The sequence below is a fragment of the Cebus imitator genome, unplaced genomic scaffold (genome assembly GCF_001604975.1).
Source record: "Cebus imitator isolate Cc_AM_T3 unplaced genomic scaffold, Cebus_imitator-1.0 Scaffold55, whole genome shotgun sequence".
In the NCBI taxonomy this organism is placed as follows: Eukaryota; Metazoa; Chordata; class Mammalia; order Primates; family Cebidae; genus Cebus; species Cebus imitator.
The window spans coordinates 6,417,651-6,438,194 of NW_016107370.1; the positions used below are offsets into that span (position 1 = coordinate 6,417,651).

At 37.0% G+C, this 20,544-nt stretch overlaps 1 protein-coding gene across 1 annotated transcript in view; it reads right to left on the bottom strand.

Annotated features, from left to right (window-relative positions):
• Positions 1 to 293: 293 nt before the first annotated feature.
• The window catches only part of VPS4B (vacuolar protein sorting 4 homolog B), a 33,254-nt gene continuing 13,003 nt past the window's right edge, over positions 294 to 20,544 (bottom strand). The window contains exons 3-11 of the mRNA XM_017528875.2: positions 19,224 to 19,380; positions 16,469 to 16,536; positions 12,529 to 12,648; positions 9,347 to 9,503; positions 8,855 to 9,003; positions 8,051 to 8,132; positions 5,897 to 6,116; positions 3,989 to 4,129; positions 294 to 1,881 (exon numbers count right to left, since the gene is read on the bottom strand). Of these exons, the coding sequence (XP_017384364.1) occupies positions 1,780 to 1,881; positions 3,989 to 4,129; positions 5,897 to 6,116; positions 8,051 to 8,132; positions 8,855 to 9,003; positions 9,347 to 9,503; positions 12,529 to 12,648; positions 16,469 to 16,536; positions 19,224 to 19,380 (1,196 nt within the window). The 3' untranslated portion in view covers positions 294 to 1,779. The remainder of the gene's footprint in view (positions 1,882 to 3,988; positions 4,130 to 5,896; positions 6,117 to 8,050; positions 8,133 to 8,854; positions 9,004 to 9,346; positions 9,504 to 12,528; positions 12,649 to 16,468; positions 16,537 to 19,223; positions 19,381 to 20,544) is intronic.

Below are 20,544 nucleotides of genomic sequence, written 5' to 3' on the forward strand. Positions count from 1 at the left end.
TCACCGCAACCTCCGTCTCCTGGGTTCAGGCAATTCTCCTGCCTCAGCCTCCTGAGTAGCTGGGACTACAGGCACACGCCACCATGCCCAGCTGATTTTTTTATTTTTAATAGAGACGGGTTTTCACCATGTTGACCAGGATGGTCTCGATCTCTTGACCTCGTGATCCACCCGCCTCGGCCTCCCAAAGTGCTGGGATTACAGGCTTGAGCCACCGCGCCCGGCCCCTTAGGTATTATTTTCTTTTACACAGACAGCCCCAAAATAAAGAATAATACACAGAATACAGCCCATAGGTTATATCAATTTACTTCACGTAAGAAGAGCATAATTCAGGCCTTTTCCATTGAATAACAAAAACAATCTGTACAGAAAACCCAAAGGCAACCACATAGCATATGTAAAATGTGCAAATACACTTTAAAATGCAAGTTATTCTATAGCATCTGCAAGATAGAATTTCATCGTAATTAAGGAATCTACTTCATTCTAACTTAATATTCTTTTGCTTGTATAGCCAATGCAAACCTACAAGGCACAACTTAGCACTGATGCTACAGTGTGAAACACATCCTCAGATCATTTATTTGAAGATATTAAAATAATATCATGTTTATTATTTTTTAATGAGTCATGAGCTCATTTCTAAAGCTTCATAAAGCATTACAATGATAACATATGTGTGGTCAGAACAAGCTGTTCCCTGAACTTAAAAGGTGAAGGATAAGACTCTATATTGTTATCCTGTATTAAAAAGAAATATACATATATATACACAGACACCCCATATCACAGACAAGAAACTTCCCATAATCCAAAGGGAGGCCATTTCCTTATTAGCAAAGGTATGCATTACAGTATTTCATGACAGTTAAAAATTACACACTTACCACCTGTTTTGGTCAATCTTGCTACAAAAAGACACTGAAGTAGACAATTTTCTTCAGTAAGGTAAAGACAATGTCTAATTTAGAAAATCCTCCTCTTGAGATTGCACAGTGAAAGGTATCATTTAATTAAATATAAAAGCGTACTACTTTTTTTTTTTTTTTGAGATGGAGTTTTGCTCAGTCACCCAGGCTGGAGTGCAATGGCAAGATCTCGGCTCACTGCAACCCTCACCTCCCAGTTCAAGTGATTCTCTTGCCTCAGCCTCCCAAGTAGCTGGGATTCCAAAGCTTACTGCTTTTAAAGAAATTATTTAAATCTACACAGAAAAAAATATCAACTTATTAAAAACCAATAAGAGCACTGTCTATAATTCAAAATCTTTCAAACCCAATCACAGTGCTCTTTGCTGTTTATTGCCCATCCCTGAGTGAAGATTCTATCATTTGTAATTTTTTAATAAAGTAAACAAATTTTACATTGATAAGAAGTTTAAGAATTTTTTTGAAAATATAAAATAAACCCTATATCATTTTAGTAAAAAAAGAAAAGATAAATGCTCTTTGCAAAGACCACCATACATAAAAATTTTAAGTATTTGTATGTCAATCAATTTCTGACATTCTTTTTACTGGGTAATTTCTATTTTTTGCCATTCATATATATCGCTCATTTCCTCATAACCTGTTACTTTGTACCTTTTGTTAATAGGAGTATTTAATAAGTAATGGAGGAATAGTACAATATAAAACCTAATGGAACTCTGAAGTGAGATGTGTATTTCCCTGTGGTAAAAGAGTTTTACTGGAAACAATCTGAATGTGATTCAAATAGACAAAAATATCTATGAAAGAAAGAATACATATGGTAAGCATCTTCCTTGTCTTTGGGTTAGCCTTCTTGACCAAAATCTTCTGTAAACTTCTTTAATTTCAACAAGTCGTGTTCATTGACTGTAGGTTTTGTGTTAGATAGTGACCGCAACATATCCGACTGTCGGGGGAAAAAAGAGGGGCGGAGGGGAAGATATTAATAATAGATTTAACAAAATAAAAAACCATCATATTGTCATTGCTACAAACTTTAACGTAAGTTTAAATATGAATATTTGCAGTGTGCCATAAGATACTGACAATAAACTCCTTGTTCTTTTTGAGTCGGAGTCTCGCTCTGTTGCCCAGGCTAGAGTACAGTGGCGTTATCTCAGATCACTGCAATCTCCGCCTCCCGGGTTCAAGTGATTCTCCTGCTTCAGCCTCCCAAGTAGCTGGGACTACAGGTACCTGCCACCATGCCCAGCTAATTTTTGTATTTTTAGTAGAGATGGGGTTTTGCTATGTTGGTCGGGCTGGTCTTGAACTCCTGACCTCAGGCGATCCACCCACCTTGGCCTCACAAAGTGTTGGGATTACAGGCGTGAGCCACTGCACCTAACCCCTATTCTTTCAAAGATCTTCCATGATCATTGACCATGATATTCCTTTGTGCAGAAACTTACACTTTCTTCCCTTGAACTGATCCAAATGGCTCCCCATTACATATCAGAAGGACAGTCCTCTTAGTCTGAGGATCAAGGCCTCCAAACTATGTTCATGATCTAATTTCTGGCCTTATCTCTCTTTCTTAAACAAGAGATCAGTTTTCCAAGTAAGTATAATTCAAAAGGAAAATATCATTCACTTATACTTAAGTGAAGCAGAGTACCATTTCATGAAAAATAAACTAATCAGAATTTTTAAACAGTTACAATTAAGATCAAAATGGCTAGGGAAATATGCTAGTATCAGAGATTCACTAAAAAATTAACGTCTAAGCCAAGACTCCTGTAAAAGGATATGAAAAATAATAAAAAGGACCATAAGTTACTAAAAATTATTCAAAGCTGAACAAAGTACAAAAAATAAAAAATAATACACCAAGGATTAAAACAAAAGGGGTTTCTGAGTAACTTCTCAGATAAGCATTATGGTTAGTTCACACACAAAATATGGGCGTGTGCACATTTACATGTATGTCTATATAGCATGTAAAAGTTTCTCCTCTCGAAGTTACTATTAAACTTGCCATTAAAGGTCTTTGAAGATCTGAAACTGACAGAAAATTTCGAACTGAGAATGTTCTTCCTAAGAAAAGTACTTTTCAATTACCCCAAGTTCCCTAAAAATAATATGCCTTACAAAGTAAGTCTTGTAAATTATTTTAATTCTGCCAATATAAATTATATAACTGTTTTTTAAAATGTTCTATTTAAATTCAGTTAAAATTTTAAAAAACTACATTATTTAAATTTTCTATGGAACTTTGAGAGGTAAAACAGAAAACACTATAAATATGATGATACAAGCATTAGTTTTTTTTTTTTTTTTTTTTTTTTTTTNTTTTCATTGGCTAAGAAGTCACCACTGTATTCCAGCCCAATCAAGTTAATAACCAAACTCTGATTCCCAAGTTTGAGGGTCATTTCTCTTTTTTTAAGACAAATTCTTGCTTTGTTGCCCAGGCTGGAGTGCAGAGACACGATGTCGGCTGCCTGCCTGGTTCATGTGATTCTCCTGCCTTAGCCAAGTAGCTGAGGTTACAGGTGTGCACCACCCTGGTCAGCTAATTTTTGTATTTTTAGTAGAGATGGCATTTCACTATATTGGCCAGGCTGGTTTCAAACTGCTGACCTCAAGTGATCCTCCTGCCATGGCCTCCCAATGTGCTGGGATTACAGACGATTTCTGGTTATTTTTAAAAATCTGACATAGGACAGGGAAAAAAATTTTCACAAATCCTACTTTTTAGTTAGGTGTTGACAATAATTATACTATGTATGAGCATTGTGGAGATATTCTAGCCATAAGACCTGTAAAGTCAGAAACTTGTGCTTTAAAAAATAGCTTTTTCACTTCAAGTTTCCTCAAAGCCCAAGAAAATAGCCTAAAAATAATTATTTTTATATTTTAATTTCAATTACTTTATCATTTTTAATGTGAGTCTGCAGTATAAAGTAAAATACACCTGTTTATACTAAGAGTTTCCAGCAAATCTTAAATAACTGAAAATTATAAAGTATAATGTTTTAAAATTTTTCTTAAAAACAAACAAAATTTCAAACCATGGAAACAACTGGCTCCAAAAGTTTATCTCCAGGAACATCCATCCATGTCATTTCAATGGCACCAGGGTCACCTGGAGAGCAAGGTGTTAGCAGATCATCTACGATACAGTTAGGATCAGCTCGGGAAGGTCCGCGAACCTGAAATAAACAGTAATCTGAAATATTTATTTAAACAAATTGAACATTAAGATTTAATCCATTATCAGGAAAGTTAAAATGTATAGTAGTCTTGTATGTTTTATTAGAATGTTTACTTTCTGAAAAAATGTTAAGAATATACAACAAAAAGTAGTTGTCCCTGGGTAAAGGGATAGATTTTGGCTGCTTTTAAAAGTTTTTTGTTTTTATTTTGAGAGGGAGTCTCACTCTGTCACCTAGGCTGGAGTGCAGTGGCACAATCTCGGCTCACTGCAACCTCCGCCCACTACAACCTCCACTTCCAGGGTTCAAGTGATTCTCATTCCTCAGCCTCCCAAGTAGCTGGGATTACAGGCACATGCCACCACACCCAGCTAATTTTTTTGTATTTTTAGGAAAGACAAAGTTTCACCATGTTGGCCAGGATGGTCTTGCTCTCCTGACCTCGTGATCTGCCTGCCTCGGCCTCCCAAAGTGCTCGGATTACATGTGTGAGCCACCACACCAGGCCACTTTTAGTTTTTTCCCCAATGCTTTTCTATGTTTTGAAATTTCCTACAATAAACTACTTACTTGATCATAGAAGATGAGTTTAAAAAAAAAAAAAAAAAAAAGAAATAGTTAACTGTGGCTAAGCCTTCTCTTTTTCCCCTCTAGTCGTTAGTAAGTGGTAGTAATGTTAGAGACCAAAAACAGATATATTAAAAAATTCTCAGAAGTTTTTCTATAGCTGAGAAACTTCTGTAATATTTGGAACTTTAGTATGAAACTACTAAATCTGTCTCTTTCAACAAAAATGCTCTCAAATCTAAGTACAAAATAATATGCTAATACAGAATCAATACCATTTTATCATGCACAACTTATTTATAAGTTTTAACAATAGCCAGAAAAAGAATCTTTGTGACATAGTCACATGCAAACATTTAGATGGCAGTAAGTCTGCATCGACTTGGGGGCACTTTCACATCTGTTTCGCAATGATTGACTTTAAATATTATCTCAGAATTGGTGTAGGTATGAAGAAATACAGGCTCTCACCTTACTGGGTGTATTTTACTGTCTTTACTTGCTAAATTTTAGCTGCATGAGGTTAGGGATTTTTGTCTTTTTTGACTGCTCTACTTTCTGATCTACCTCCGAGCCCAGATTAATATTTTAGACATAAAATACTAGTAAATGCAAAAAATAAACAGGGAACCTTGTTCTTGTTCATTGAAATAATCAGCTGTAAAAGGAGTAAAGGACAGAGCCGCAGAGAGATCTGCTGCAGCTGGTGATCCCTAGCCACAGAGATGAAACTCATCTGGCTGTGTCACCATCATCCCACTAACGAGGACCTGGCTTCAGCATCACGTGAGCTTACCTGGCAGTAATATGCAGAACTGAGTGATAAATTCTCAGTAGGAAAGGACTGAATTCCCATACATGTATAGTTTCTAAATGGCAAAGAGAATTTAAGAGAAAACAGTGGCTGTGGCATAAACTTAACAGTATTTCGGTAATTAAATGGCTGAAAAAGTGTGGATGAGTATTGTATCACTTCATTATCAGAAAGGACTTCAAAATAGCATTATCATCCCCATCTTAGAGATGATAAAAATAAGCCTTAAAGAAGTAATAGAATTTGCTCAAGGAGGTATAACAAGTAAATAGTGCCAGACTTCAAATTCAGATTTTAATTCAAGCTTGTAACTTAAAAAATCTTATTGTGGTATATGATAAACATACATATGTGACTTAGTCATATTATTAAAAGCCACTTACCTTTTTAAAATGAGTAGCTGACTGTACTTTTCTAACAGGCTGCATAAGTGCATCACGTACAATGATACTTATATCTGCCCCTGAGTATCCATCTGTTTTCTTCCCGAGTTCCCGAAAGTCTGCTTCTGTTAGACTGTTCTGAGTGGTCCCCAGGTGCAGTTTAAACATTGCTGCTCGGGCATGGGGTTCAGGCAAAGGAATATAAATTCGTTTCTCAAATCTTGAAAGAGAAATTACATCAAGAATATATTTTAATTGAAAATCAGGATATTTGCAAGAAGAAACAGATATTAAGTGGGCCTGTATGTGCCAAAGTTAAATATATATGTTGAGGTTAGATAAGGGGAGAGAATCCAGAACACATTAAAAACAAATAAAATCAAAATAGCCTGTAAGCTAGTTTGGAGTGGTTGAGTCATTCTTACATGATTTTTGGGTTATTCTGGCCACAGTGTTCATATAGCTGGAATTCATGAAATAAAAAGACATGTCCTAAAGGATTCCAGTTTCCCACAAAATTGTACTCTGAATTCTTGATTGAGGGACTAATGATTAACAATATAAAATAGGAGTAGAGATGACACAGCAATTCTCTACATTCGAAATATAATTAACTCACAATCTCGTAGGATATATATTTATTACACACATTTTGTGTAATAAATATATATGTATTCATCCATTTGAATGAATACATCCAGAACAAACAATCCTATATTATAAAGAATAAGCACTACGTTTCATTAACAGTAATTGTGCTTGCCTTCTTAGAATTTCAGTATTGGAGATAGAGAAGCAGGGATGAGGGATAATTTAAGTAGTCCGAACATACTGTTTTTCCTCCAGGTAACTCTGTGGCAATGAAAAGAATTTAAAGTTTCCATTGTCTCTAGAGATGGGTGCAGAATAAGGCCACTTTTTCAAATACAGCCTTTCCTTTCTTGGTACTGAATGGTAAGCTAGCATGCGGGCAAATCATCGAGTGAATGGGATAGAAGTGGCAAAAACTGAAGTGCTAACTTTTATCATAAAAAATAAATGAATGTAATAAGGAACTGTGACGAGTGAAAGAGAGTCCGTATACCTTTCCTAGAGCTGAAGTCATATATATATATATGTGTATATATATATATATATATAATTTTCTTTTTTGTTGAGACAGAATCTCACTCTGTTGCCCAAGCTGGAGTGCAGTGGCACAACCTTGGCTCACTGTAACCTCCGCCTCCTGCGCTCAAGCAATTCTCCTGCCTCAGCTTCCCAAGTAGCTGGGACTACAGGTGTCAGCCACTATGCCCAGGTAATTTTTTTGTATTTTAGTAGAGACGGGGTTTTACCATGTTGCCCAGGGTGGTTTCAAATTCCTGAGCTTAGGCAATCCGCCTGCCTCAGCCTCCCAAAGTGCTGGGATTACAGGCATGAGCCACTGTGCCCAGCCTGACCTAAATTCTTTACTAAAAAAAAATCTTGGCCAGGTGCAGTGGCTCACACCTGTAATCCCAGCATTTGGGGAGGCCAAGGTGGGTAGATCACAAGGTCAAGAGATGGAGACCATCATGGCCAACATGATGAAACCCCATCTTCTACTAAAAATACAAAAATTAGCTGGGTATGGTGGTGTGTGTTTGTAGTCCCTACTCGGGAGGCGGAGGCAGAAGCGCATGAACCCAGGAGGCAGAGGTTGCATTGAGCCAAGATTGTGCCATTGCACGCCAGCCTGGCAACAGAGCACGACTCCGTAAAAGGAAAAACAAAAACAAAAACAAAAAAACTTACCTGGTTATCTTATTTTGACTTATAGAATTGCCATTTTGCTTAAATTTTATATGAATGGTTTTTACTGTATTATCAAACTATGTTTGCAAATTTCTAAAGCACCAGTACCCACCAAGCTTAATCAGAACAAAAGGCAAGTATTAGGTAATATATTTTCTAATATGAAAGACTGAAGTATGTCGAAATCTTGCTATCTTTGATAAAGTAGGGAAACAAGCAAATGACCACCCTTCTCCCCCTCAAAGTAGGGGAGCAACAGGGTTAGAGCACATTACAAATATTTTGAAAAGCTGTTAGAATGCCTCCTCACAAGACAAAGATAATTATCTACTTGTTACAACTGCAGTGAGAAATAAGATATTTACTATATTATCCTACCTTCGCCTAATGGCAGAATCCAGAACCCAGGGTATATTTGTAGCTCCCAGAACCAAAATTCCATCATTGTCTACACCAACCCCTGCATTAAAATAGGTTATGCTTTAATTAATTTGTCATTTTGGTGTTCTTTATAAACCTCTTCCATATATTCTGTTAAGAAATGTGGTGCTTTACCATTCAAGTACCTCATCTTGAGAGTCTGTCTTTGGAAAAAAAAACTATTTAATCAAATATCACCTTACAGCAATATAATCCAAATGTATTGTGATGCAATATGATGCAAATGTAAGAATCAAATCTCCTAGATTGTGGACAAATACTATTAACATTCATTTCAAAATATTTCTTGAAAGATTTCATTTGAAGTCTACATATAGATTTTACAGATGTTGTTCCTTGTACATTATAAATGAATATATTAAATCTCTTTATTATTTATGTCAGTGAGTCCTACAAGATAATTACAACTGGGTAAGAATTACGTATGCATATGGAAGGCAATTAGAATGAAACACGGCAAAATGAAACAGTTTGTTAGAATGGAGAAATTCTGCTTGGTTTTTCATTGTTATAAAATTTTAAAAATGATTTTAAAAATCAGTAACATTAAATTAGCAGGGCATGATGGTGCGTGCCCCCATAATCCCAGCTACCAAGGAGACTGAGGCAGGAGAATCAATTGAATCCAGGAGGCGGAGGTTGCAGTGAGCCGGGATTGCACCACTGCACTCCAGCCTGGATGGCAAGAGTGAGACTCTGTCTCAAGTAAAAAAAACAAACCAAAAAAATCAGAAACACTACCTTGCATTTGCACTAGGAACTCCGTCTTAATTCTACGTGCAGCTTCACTTTCATTTTCACTTCTTGAACCACATAGAGAATCAATTTCATCAATGAAGATAATAGAGGGCTTGTTCTCTCTGGCAAGTTGGAATAAATTCTTAACCAGTCTAAAAATAAATACAAACTTTAAGTCTCTAAAAAATACTAAAAGATCAAAGCAATATACTAATATTATAAGAACTCCATAGATTAAAAAGCCTAATCATGTTTCAGGTACAGAAAATAAAAATGCTACAATTGGATGATTTACTTTATGATTTAGTAGGTTGTACATACAACTATCTTGTCCCGCAAAATAAAGTCCAGATTAGAGACTGATTTGACAGAGAAGTGAGTACATATATTACATCACTTCTCTGAATATCCATGAATAATGTAAGAAATCTATTAAGGACTGATACAGTGATTACAGGCAAAGAAAAAACTTTAAAAAACTGATTTATGACTTACTTTTCACTTTCACCTAGCCACTTAGAAACAAGATCAGAGGATGATATTGAAAAAAATGTTGAGTTGTTGGCTTCTGTTGCTACAGCTTTGGCTAAGTAGGACTTTCCTGTTCCAGGTGGCCCAAATAATAGGATTCCCCTCCAAGGTGTTCTCTTGCCTAAAATTCACATTTGGAAAAAACAGCATGAGAATTTCAACACTTAAGTGCAGTTACCTCTGACATGATCCATGCTGAAGAACACTGAAAAGATTTTCACTCTAAAGCTATAAGAATTAAAACAATATTCTAAAAATAAATCATATATTTTGTTTCTTCTAGTGACGACTTTATCAAAAATATACTTACATAACATAAGCCTTCTAACAGGAAGTACATTTGTTTGCTCACTTATTTATTCAACCAATATATATCAAAACCATGGCATGTGCACAGGCAAAAGGATTTCTGCCCTGCATGGACTCTAGTAGGGGAAAAGAGTTCAGCTAAAAGGTACTTTCTGATCATCTACTGTGTGCACGGCTTGATACCAGAAATACTGTACAAAAACTATATCCATAAAAAACGGGCAGCTAGAAGAGATTTTCTTTCAATATTTATGCCCTTGGGAAGAGTGAACCTAACAAAGTATGGATAACTTGTGAGTTTCTACTAAATTCTTTATTCCAAAGGAAAGCACAGATTAATGTTATAGGTAGCAGTTTCATGGTTGGGTAACAGTAAGGTGATACAACCTTAAATCCTAGTTTTGCCAAAATATAACCAGTAAATACATCAGCTCTTTGTGCCTCAATTTTGCTAATGAGCAATGATAATCCTACCTAAAATAAAACAGTCTGGGTTACAGCTGGCAGTAAACTATCAAACACACATTTAAAAAACTGCAGCCAGGCGCGGTGGCTCATGTCTGTAATCCCAGCACTTTGGGTGGCCGAGGTGGGGAGATCACAAGGTCAGGAGCTTGGGACCAGCCTGGCCAACGTGGTGAAACCCCGTCTCTACTGAAAATTAAAAAATTGGCTGGGTGTGGTGGTGGATGCCTGTAATCCCAGCTACCTGGGAGGCTGAGGCAGGAGAACCACTTGAACCTGGGAGGCAGAGGTTGCAGAGAGCCAAGACTGTGCCACTGCACTCTAGCCTGGGCAACAAGCGCAAAACTCCATCTCAAACAAACAAACCAAAAAAATTAATCCTGCTAGTTGCAAACTATGGATGTGTACACAGTATCTGCAAAAGAATGATATGCAGATGACTAATACTGTTCACTTACTGTTATGAAAGCAACTATTACTTGAATTTCATTTTCCTATTTTAAACGTATATATTTACCAGTGTTCTGAGTGTGGTATATATACCACTGGTATAACATGAAACAATTTTAGGTGGTATATAATTTTTATTTAAATAATTATATAGAGTATATTAGAAAAACTTTTTTTCCCACTTAGAATAGGCACAAAGCAGTCTGTTCAATAATGTCACTAAGTAAAATATGTGAGATGATTTAAAGTTCCGATACAGGCAAAATCATCTCTGATGTTAGAAGTCAGGAGAGAGATGACCTCTGGGGAGGAATAAGGCAGAAGGCACCTGCTGGGTCCCTGGCAATGCTGTTATTTCTCAATCTGCTTGATGACACTGGCATGCTTGCTTTGTGATAATTAAGGAACCCCAACATCCAGGGGCTCCTGCATGTCTCTGTATATTTATGCTATACTCTAATAAAAATGCTGTTCTAAAAATTAAGCAAAGAAAAACATTAAAAATTAGTAATGGTACACATACATGGAAAAATTCATGAAGATGATACATAAATGACTCATGTTTGAGAAAAACAGGTACAAGTAATATACCATGAGTTCAACCATATTTTTGTGTTTTTATAGGATTACGATGTCAACTTTTACACTGTTAGTTTCATATTCCTGAAGTTAGGTTGTAAACTGCACCTTGAAGCTAGGTAGACAGCGCGTGGCCTACAAGCTCTTTGCTCTTCATCACTGCTCTATACAATATGACTGTCTGGACTGTTCAGTCTGAGGCCAACATTACAGATTTGCTGCTGACATAACCAACATGTTTACAAAAAGAAAAACCTCTGTCTGACTGTCAGATTGTGGGTGTGGCCATATTACAGACACAGGCTATCAGTCAGACAAAGGATAATATAAAGGAATGGTTTAGCAAAGGCATGTCACTTACTGCTGGAACTAGAACTTGTAAGTTTCTCCAGATGGTAAGTCAGCAATATTCTCTTCATAGTGATAATGAAATGTCCTCTTGCTACTAGAGGATATGCACTTCCTCTGAAACTGTTAAGTGATTCTTATTCCTCTTTTCAAGAAATGGAAATACTCTTTAAAAATTAATATGTAACCATTGCAAAAAATTCAGATGAAAGTCAAAAGTAAAAATTTTCGATAATCTTATTCCTAGGCATACATTAGTATTTCTGTGTCAACCCATCTATACTTACTTCTCAGCATACACATTTAACAAAAATGGAATCATCCTATACAGGTTATAACTTGCTTTTTGACCTTTCTAATAGATGTGGACATTCTTCAATAAAATACAATGCAGATTTCAATTTATTAATGTATACATTCTGTTTTACTGAGTATATAGTATTCCACTGCATGTTGGTGAATCACCCTATTGGTTGACATTTAGGTTGTTTTACAATATATGTACACTGCAAATATGGATATGTATAAGAAATAAAACATCTTTGTATAAAGATATATCACCACCTTTTAACAGTCACAATTTATTTAGGATAATTCATTAGCGACAAGAATGACAATGTTTCACCTCAGTCATCAATGAACTTTTTTTTTTTTTTTTTTGAGACGGAATTTCACTCATGTTACCCAGGCTGGAATGCAATGGCGCGATCTCGGCTCACCGCAACCTCCGCCTCCTCGGTTCAGGCAATTCTCCTGCCTCAGCCTCCTGAGTAGCTGGGATTACAGGCACGCACCACCATGCCTAGCTAATTTTTTGTATTTTTAGTAGAGACGGGGTTTCACCATGTTGACCAGGATGGTCTCGATCTCTTGACCTCGTGATCCACCCGCCTCGGCCTCCCAAAGTGCTTGGATTACAGGCTTGAGCCACCGTGCCCGGCCATCAATGAACTTTTAAAAAATCATGAAATAAAATTATTTAAAAGTTATCTCACCTGTAAAAAGATGAGGAAATTTAATAGGCAGTATCACAGCTTCTTTAAGTGCTTCTTTGGCTCCTTCAAGTCCAGCAACGTCACTCCATTTCACATTTGGTCGTTCTATAACAATGGCACCTACAAAAAATTGTTATCTTTAAATTATGAATGAGTATTTCACCAAGGTTAGAAGACAACATGAAATAATGATGTTAAAGAAATGCATTATAAAATTGTCTGGGAAAGTTTTATGGACTAACCACCTTTTTGATACAGTGTGAGGAGGAAGCAGGTGTTAGGGAGCAGTCAGTAGGACTGGGAATCAGGGAGATGGCTAGATAACCTGGGGCATGTTGCTTTACCCTTCTGTTGCAGCTTCCTCATTTGTGAAATGAAAATAATACCATTTGCCCAAACTACTTAGATAGGTTGGTGCAAAAATCAAATGACATAATGAATATTAGAGGGTTGCGAAAAGCACCAAACGTTCCATGAGGTGGTTATATTTGAATACACTGATTTTGGAGTATCAAAAGTACTTGTTCTAGCATTTATCCTGTTAACTAAAAGAAAAGGTCATCTAATCCTCTCAACCACTGAAAAAAACATATGCTTAAGAAATTTAACTCAAGATAGGCAGACAGACAGAAGGGAGAAGAAAACGGAGAGAGGTTAAGGGAAGAATGGAAGCAGATGATGGGAAAGAGAGAAAGTGTACCACTTTAGATTTGCAGTACTTTCCTAAGATTTGTCAGAGTTTCTATTTGGCTTCTAAATAGATTTATTTACAATTTTTGTTATTTAACCAAGTTACCTTACAGGGAAGATTTAGCTTCTGAATGTAGTATATTCAAAAGCCACAGCAATTGTTGCAGTAAGAGTCCAGGAAGGATAAATTTTCTAGAATATGGAAATTGTTCCATTATAAACTATGAAGCAGCCTGTTCTAAGGTGACATCTAGTTGTCTTAAGTTTAACAAAACATCACCGCTTATACAATCTATTACTATATGAAATCAGTTCTACTGATTGTTTCTTCTTGTTAGGAAAGATATCTGTTGTTCTAAGACTCAGCAACTTACTTCCCTAAATTATGAAAATCTTTAGCTACCAGATTAAAATCAAATAAAACCACAAACATTTTGTATTCCAAAAGTTCGGACTATTAAAAAGTAAGAAAAAAGTAAATTCACTTTGTCTTTTTTATGTTTCATTAAGATTAGTAATCCTAGGATTTTGTGTCAGTTAAACAAAAGTAAACTTACTTCACATATGTACACCATCTGGCTAACTCAAGATTTCTGCTACAAATTTAAAATATGTCATGAACTGTTGTCATATATAACTAATATTTTTAAGTTAAAAGTTGACTTTGGAATGTTTACTGATAAACAATCTCATACTAGACATGGTTTTCAAAAAGCGGGGATGGGATTACTGAAAAATGCAAACAAAACAAATGGAATGTCCTTCCAATGATATAAATGTATCCAGACTTTGACTATACTATTTATTACACTAGCATATTATTTAATCACAAAAAATTCACTGAATAAAATTAGCTAACAGAAAACTCAAATCACAAACTGATTTTTAACAAATATACACTTAATATCATAATCTAAAATGAAAGTAAAAGATTAAAAATACTGTTCAAAAAAAGAGGAAACATTCAAAAAAGATATAATAGTATAAAATCCAGCAGCAAATCATTAAATTAAAAAATAGGGGGAAAAAAGGGTATTTAAATACAAAAGGCTGGCAGTACACGGTGGCTCACGCCTGTGTAATCCCAGCACTTTGGGAGGCCGAGCCAGCTGGATCACCTGAGGTCAGGAACTAGAGACCAGCCTGGCCAACATGGCGAAACCCTGTCCCTACTTAAAGTACAAAAATTAGCCCACCATGGTTGTGCACGCCTGTAATCCAGCTACTTGGGAGGCTGAGGCAGGGGAATCACTTGAACCCGGAAGGCGGACGTTGCAGTGAGCTGAGATTGCACCACTGCACTTCAGCTTGGGCAACAAGAGCGAAACTTCACCTCAAAAATAAAATAAAATAAAATAAATAAATAAAAGGCTAGGATTCCTTTCATATTCAATTTCATCCCGAAATTCCAAATACATTTCCTCATTTAAATGTTTTAAGTATTTTTATTTATTTATTTCCATTTTTGGCTCTTATAACTGATAGGGAATTTAAAGAAATCCCCATTAAAAATTGGTTTTATCGGCCAAGTGCCGTGGCCCACAATTGTAATCCCAGCACTTTGGGTGGCTGAAGCGGGTGAATCACTTAAGCTCAGGAGTTCGAGCGCAGCCCGGGCAACATGGTAAAACCCCATCTCTTAAAGAAAAAAAAAAAATTAGCCAGCATAGTGGTGTGCGCCTGTGTTCCCAGCCACTCAATGGGCTGAGGCGGGAGAATCCCTTGTACCCAGGAGGGTGAGACTGCAGTGAGCCATGACTGCGCCACTGCACTCCAACTGGGCAACAGAGCGAGACCTTGTCTCAGGACAAAAAAAAAAAAAAGAAAGAAAAAAATATTGTATCTCTTTCAAAATTAAAGATATACAACTGATTTTTACGTGGGGCAGGTAGGGAGAAGGAAGCAAAACCAAAACTAATAGAGCAGACAAAGTGTCTTGCTTTACAACAGGAATAAGGCTGCTTGGCACAGACCACTGTGTTACCCAGTAAATGCCAACTGAGTGTGCAGTGTGTGCCAGCAGTTTCAGGTGGTGGGGACACAGCAATGCAAACCCAAGTTTTTGCCCTTGGACTGTATCTACCACTGAAGTTCTTGGCATCTAAAGATGTTCTCTAACCTCATTACCTAGTCTGCTGTCAACATATTATCCTTACAGTGTTTTCCTATACATCCCAGTAGGGTAAGCAAGACAAAAATACTACCAAAAGGAAGACACTAGTATAGCAAGGCTAAAAGTTTGGCTAAGGGTTGGTATTTTCACTATTCAGAAACCAAGGCTGAACCTATATAATGGAAATCCTTCCCAGATATGCATTCTATTTGGTAAGATTCAAAAGAACAGAACACATACTACCAGTGGGTGAGCAAAAACTTCAATCCGAAAAATTGTTAATTTATTTCTAAAAATAATTAAATCTCAGCAACTGATGAAGCCAATCAACAAATAGATGCCTTTTTAGATAAACAGAACTACCATTTATTGAGTCCTTAGACTTCATCAGATATATTAGGTAGTTTTTACACTGTCATTAATCTTAAAACCCTGAAAGGAAGCTATTGCTCTTTTCTGTTTTAGAGATGGGGGATTCTGACTCTGAGAGGTTCAGTCATTTGCCCACAATTAGAAAGTTTCTAAGTGGCAGACCCTTGAACAGAATCAAGATCTGAATGGAGTCAGAAACCTATGTCCTCTCCATTATGCCACTATGCTATAGAGAACAGAATGAAAGGGCTTTACAGGTGTGGAAAGTAAACACAGAAAGCTTAAAGACTTAAATGTAAACAGAACGCTGAAAAGCAGATGAAGAAGAGCAGGTAAGGAAATAAACCATTAATTAATGAGCTACAGCAATGGCAATAAAAGCCACGTGTAAGTCCTAACTTCTTCCGCTCCTCTCACAGTAGTAAATTTCAATACCGTCAAATTTTGTAGTGTGCTAATAGTATAAACGTTACCTTCTCTAAACGGGGGCAAATAAACAAAATGAAAAAGCAAGTTGACTGAGAGCCTTTTAAAGGCAGATATAAAGCCAACAAAGCTTTTGCTATACAAAAAAGACCAAACCATGATGCTAGAAGGCAAACCCTAGGAAAACACTAAACAAAACCAGCACAGGACTACTGGGAACCAAAGCCAGTTCTTGAACCTCATTTAAATATAGAGGGAGAACAAAAACCATTCATATAGACAATTTACTTTGAGTATTTTTAATAGGATAGTAAATTTAAAAATGAAATCTAAAGCAACCTTGAAGTTGATTCTGTAGTTTCTTTTTTTCAGGATCATCAGATTCTCCTTCCCCATCACTGTCATTCCTAATAAAAAGAATTTAATATATTCAATTGATCACTCATTGCTATCAAATAAGGCAAAAATGAAGGAAAAATTAACCTGAAATAGCTATAATTTAAGTGGCAAAATCAGACATTTACATGAAAAATTATGCTTAAAGAATGTAGTAAATAAAAAGGCAGCAGGCACATTATCATCAATAGAGAATCATCTATAGGAAAGGGACAAAAAGACCAAAATGAAGTCAGGAACTAGCTCCAAATTCCCATGACATATTTAGGTATGTATTAATTCATAAATGCATGCCCCACACATCACGCCATGAAGGATTCAAGATGAATTACAGGAGAGTTGCAAACAACAAACAGTAAAAACATCAGGACTGGGCAAGATATAAATTAGAACAAGAAGTCGTATTAGGAGAAAAAAAATCTGGAACACTAATTGTCTAAGGTACAAAGGTCCACAACCCTTAGTCTGGGGGTTCTAAAGGATAGAGGAAACTGACAATGAACTCAACCCAAAGAACAAGTAGGTAAATCAAGGTACTTCATATCTAGGAATTTATCTTGAGGATATAATTTTAAACAAATTCAAGGATTTGACCATAAGGATAATCACACCCACACTGTTTGCAAAAGAAGAGAAGTAACTTATATTTAATTATAGGGACTAGCATATGACAGGATACACTGCAACATTTAAAAGTGATGTAGAAATAGTTTATTGGGGCCAGGCGTGGTGGCTCATGCCTGTAATCCCAGCACTTTGGGAGGCCGAGGTGGGTGGATCATGAGGTCAGGAGTTCGAGACCAGCCTGGCCAATATGGGGAAACCCCATCTCTACTAAAAATACAAAAATTAGCTGGGCATGGGGGGGCACACCTCTAGTTCCAGCTGCTCAGGAGGCTGAAGCAGGAGAATTGCCTGAACCCGGGAGGCAGAGGTTGCAGTGAGCAGAGACCGTGCCACTGCACTCTAGCCTGGACGACAGAGCGAGACTCTGTCTCAAAAAAAAAAAAAAAAAAAGAAATACTTTATTGAAGATGTTCCCAATGCAATGTTAAGTAGAAAAGTGATAAAGCCAAAAATAACGCTTTATATCATTTTTAAGACAATAACAAGTAGGTATAGCCCTGGTACTGCTGGGCATTTCTCCTAGTGATCCAAGTCTGATTCCCTGGCCCCACTCTTCTATACGGTAATACCCTATAATATATCCCTTTTGGCTTACATTAGCCAAAGAGGATCCTTCTGTTTGTAATGAAGACTGCTATTCAGTACAGGAATCATCTCAGGAGAGATCCTTACAGGGTTTTCAAGCAAGACCAGAAAAGCTTCTGTGGACGAGGGAAGAGAGAAGCTTCTGCTGGCCAGGGAGTTTCAGTGCAAACTGGAGGTCCCGGGCAGTCAAGGTCAACTAAATTCTTCCCAATATTTTCATTTCATGTTTAAGAGTCCCCGTCTTACAGTTAATGTCCTCACTTTCATATAAGAAACCCTAAGTTGAAATTCAACGACGCACAAGATCAGACTATCATCTGATTTTTGTTATGTCAATGCTATAGGTGAAGAACATAAGTGTTCTTAGGGTGCCACAGAACTCCCTGGTTCCCCAAATGCATCTTGAACAGAGAATATAAACCTTGAGCTTGAGCTTATAATTTCCTTCAAACTTTGCCACATAGTGTGAAGCAGCAAGTCAATGCTAGTTCTTATATTCCTCATGTCCTTCAAAATGGTCCATGGTAGCAGCCACGAAGCCCCCAAAGCACTGCCTAAAAGGCACTTCATTCCTTGTGACCACGGGGTATTATCTAAGCAACCTGCACCACTGTGTACCATGAACAATGAATAACACATCCTCTAAAGCTGAGCAGAATCTTGCCGCTTTCAAACCCAACCAGGCCAGGTTAACTCCATCCCAAAGTCTCATGTTCTTCCGGGCGTGTTACCTGGAACTATCGGCATCAATTAATAGAAGAGCCAGAGAAGATGTGGTTAGAATATATTCCCAGTACTGAGCACACACTTGGAATGCATATGCCATGTGCTGAATAAACAAATTCTGCATCTAGAAGTGATACATTCCCTCATCTAGGAAGACATGCCAAAAATTGGTTTTAGTGTTTATAAGTTATGCTGTGTTGTTTTCTTTACAATGACAACATAAAGCAAATCTAGTGCAAATTCACATCAAAAAATGCTGCATAAGATTTCTGAAAGAAATTTACATTGTTGGAGTTGCTTTTCATTTTTCCCATGTGGTCAAAGATTTAACTCTCAGGTCATTCCTGTAACCTTAAACTTCGATATTTGCTAACGGCCAGAGCACTGAGCATTCTCCCCTACTACTGGCAAGCACTTAAGAAGGGTTGTTTGAGGAGTATCATCCATTAAGCTTGGCAAACTAGGGGTCAGCAAACTTTTTTTGTAAAGGACCAACCAAGGAAATATTTTCGGTTTTGTGGGCCATACAGTCGCCACACAACCACACAACTTTGTTGTTATTGCATGAAATCAGCCCTGGACAACAATATGCAAAAGAATGGACAAGGCTGTGTCCTCATAAAACTTATCCCAAAAACAGGCAGCTGGGCAGCTCTGGCCCATGAGCCAGTTTGCCGACACCCGGTTTAATCAAAAGAAATTTATTTCACAAATTGAAAGCTAAAACCTATAGTAAAATCGAACAATTTGAAACACATACCCCTTCTCATCCGCTGGACTCGGCTGTCCCTCTTTCACTGGCTTCTGCGCTTTCTTTTCTTTATTTTTCAGGTACTCCTTTAGTTTTTCTGCTCTATCAAGATATTCTGTACACTTTGCCCTGATACTTTGTTTGGCTTTATCACCCTGTGCTTCATCTATTAAAGGGAAATGAGAGAGATTTTTCTCCATTAGTATTCTATGTAGAAAGAGTTGAACTCTCATATATTTTTTAAACAAGGAAATTCTATGTTGGGAGAAGGAGGAAAGATCACCTCTAACTCCTCGTAGCCAGTGATGATCACACCTCTTTTCTACTCCCTCCCTCAGCAGGGTTGGAGACCTACAGTGGGTCTGAGTCAGAAAACAATCTGAGGCCAGGCACAGTGACTCACGCCTATAATCCCAGCACTTTGAGAGGCCGAGGTGGGCGGATCACGAGGTCAAGAGATCGAGACCACCCTGGCCAAAATGGTAAAACCATGTCTCTACTAAAAAAAAAAAAAGTTAGCTGGGCGTAGTAGTGCGTGCCTGTAATCCCAGCTACTCGGGAGGCTGAGGCAGGAAAATTGCTTGAACCCAGGAGGCAGAGGCTGCAGTGAGCCACTATCATGCCACTGCACTCCAGCCTGGTGACAGAGCAATACTGTCTCAAAAAAACAAAACAACACAATCTGAGCAAGACAGTAGGGTATTTTAAGTTAATGTTAAATAATAGGAAATTATTTAATATTCCAAAAGTTTCATACACTTCCCTTACATTTTTGCAGATAGTTCCCAGTTGCTTGTCTTATACAAACCCAATTATAAGAAAAATGAATAGAAGGAAAGCAATATTAATCGATGGAAATCCCATATATTCTCTGTAATACCAACATCGTAATTTTACTACATAAAGGGCTCTGTCAGAGCTGTTTCAAAGTGAACTTTGGCAACACATGCAATAGATGGGATGAGCCCGCCAGAGCTTACAGGTTATGAATCATTCTTAGTTTCACTTTAATGTAAAACCTCAAAACTAAATGGGAGAAGCTCAAAAGAAAATCTTCAGTTATCCAGCTGCATTAGATTTAAGAGCCACGAGGGCAGGGGTTTTTATCCATTTTTTTCTATTGTATCCCCAGTGTCTACAACAGTGCCTGCTACATAATAAACACGCAATATGTATCTGTAAAGACACAAATAAAATGTCTCCCAACCTATTTTCCACTGGCTACACTACATTTTAAGATGTTTAGGTATACAAAGTAGTAACTATGATGGCCACATTTGCTAGCTAAGTCTCAGTATTTAAAACTCACTAGAAAGAAAGTGGAATTTTT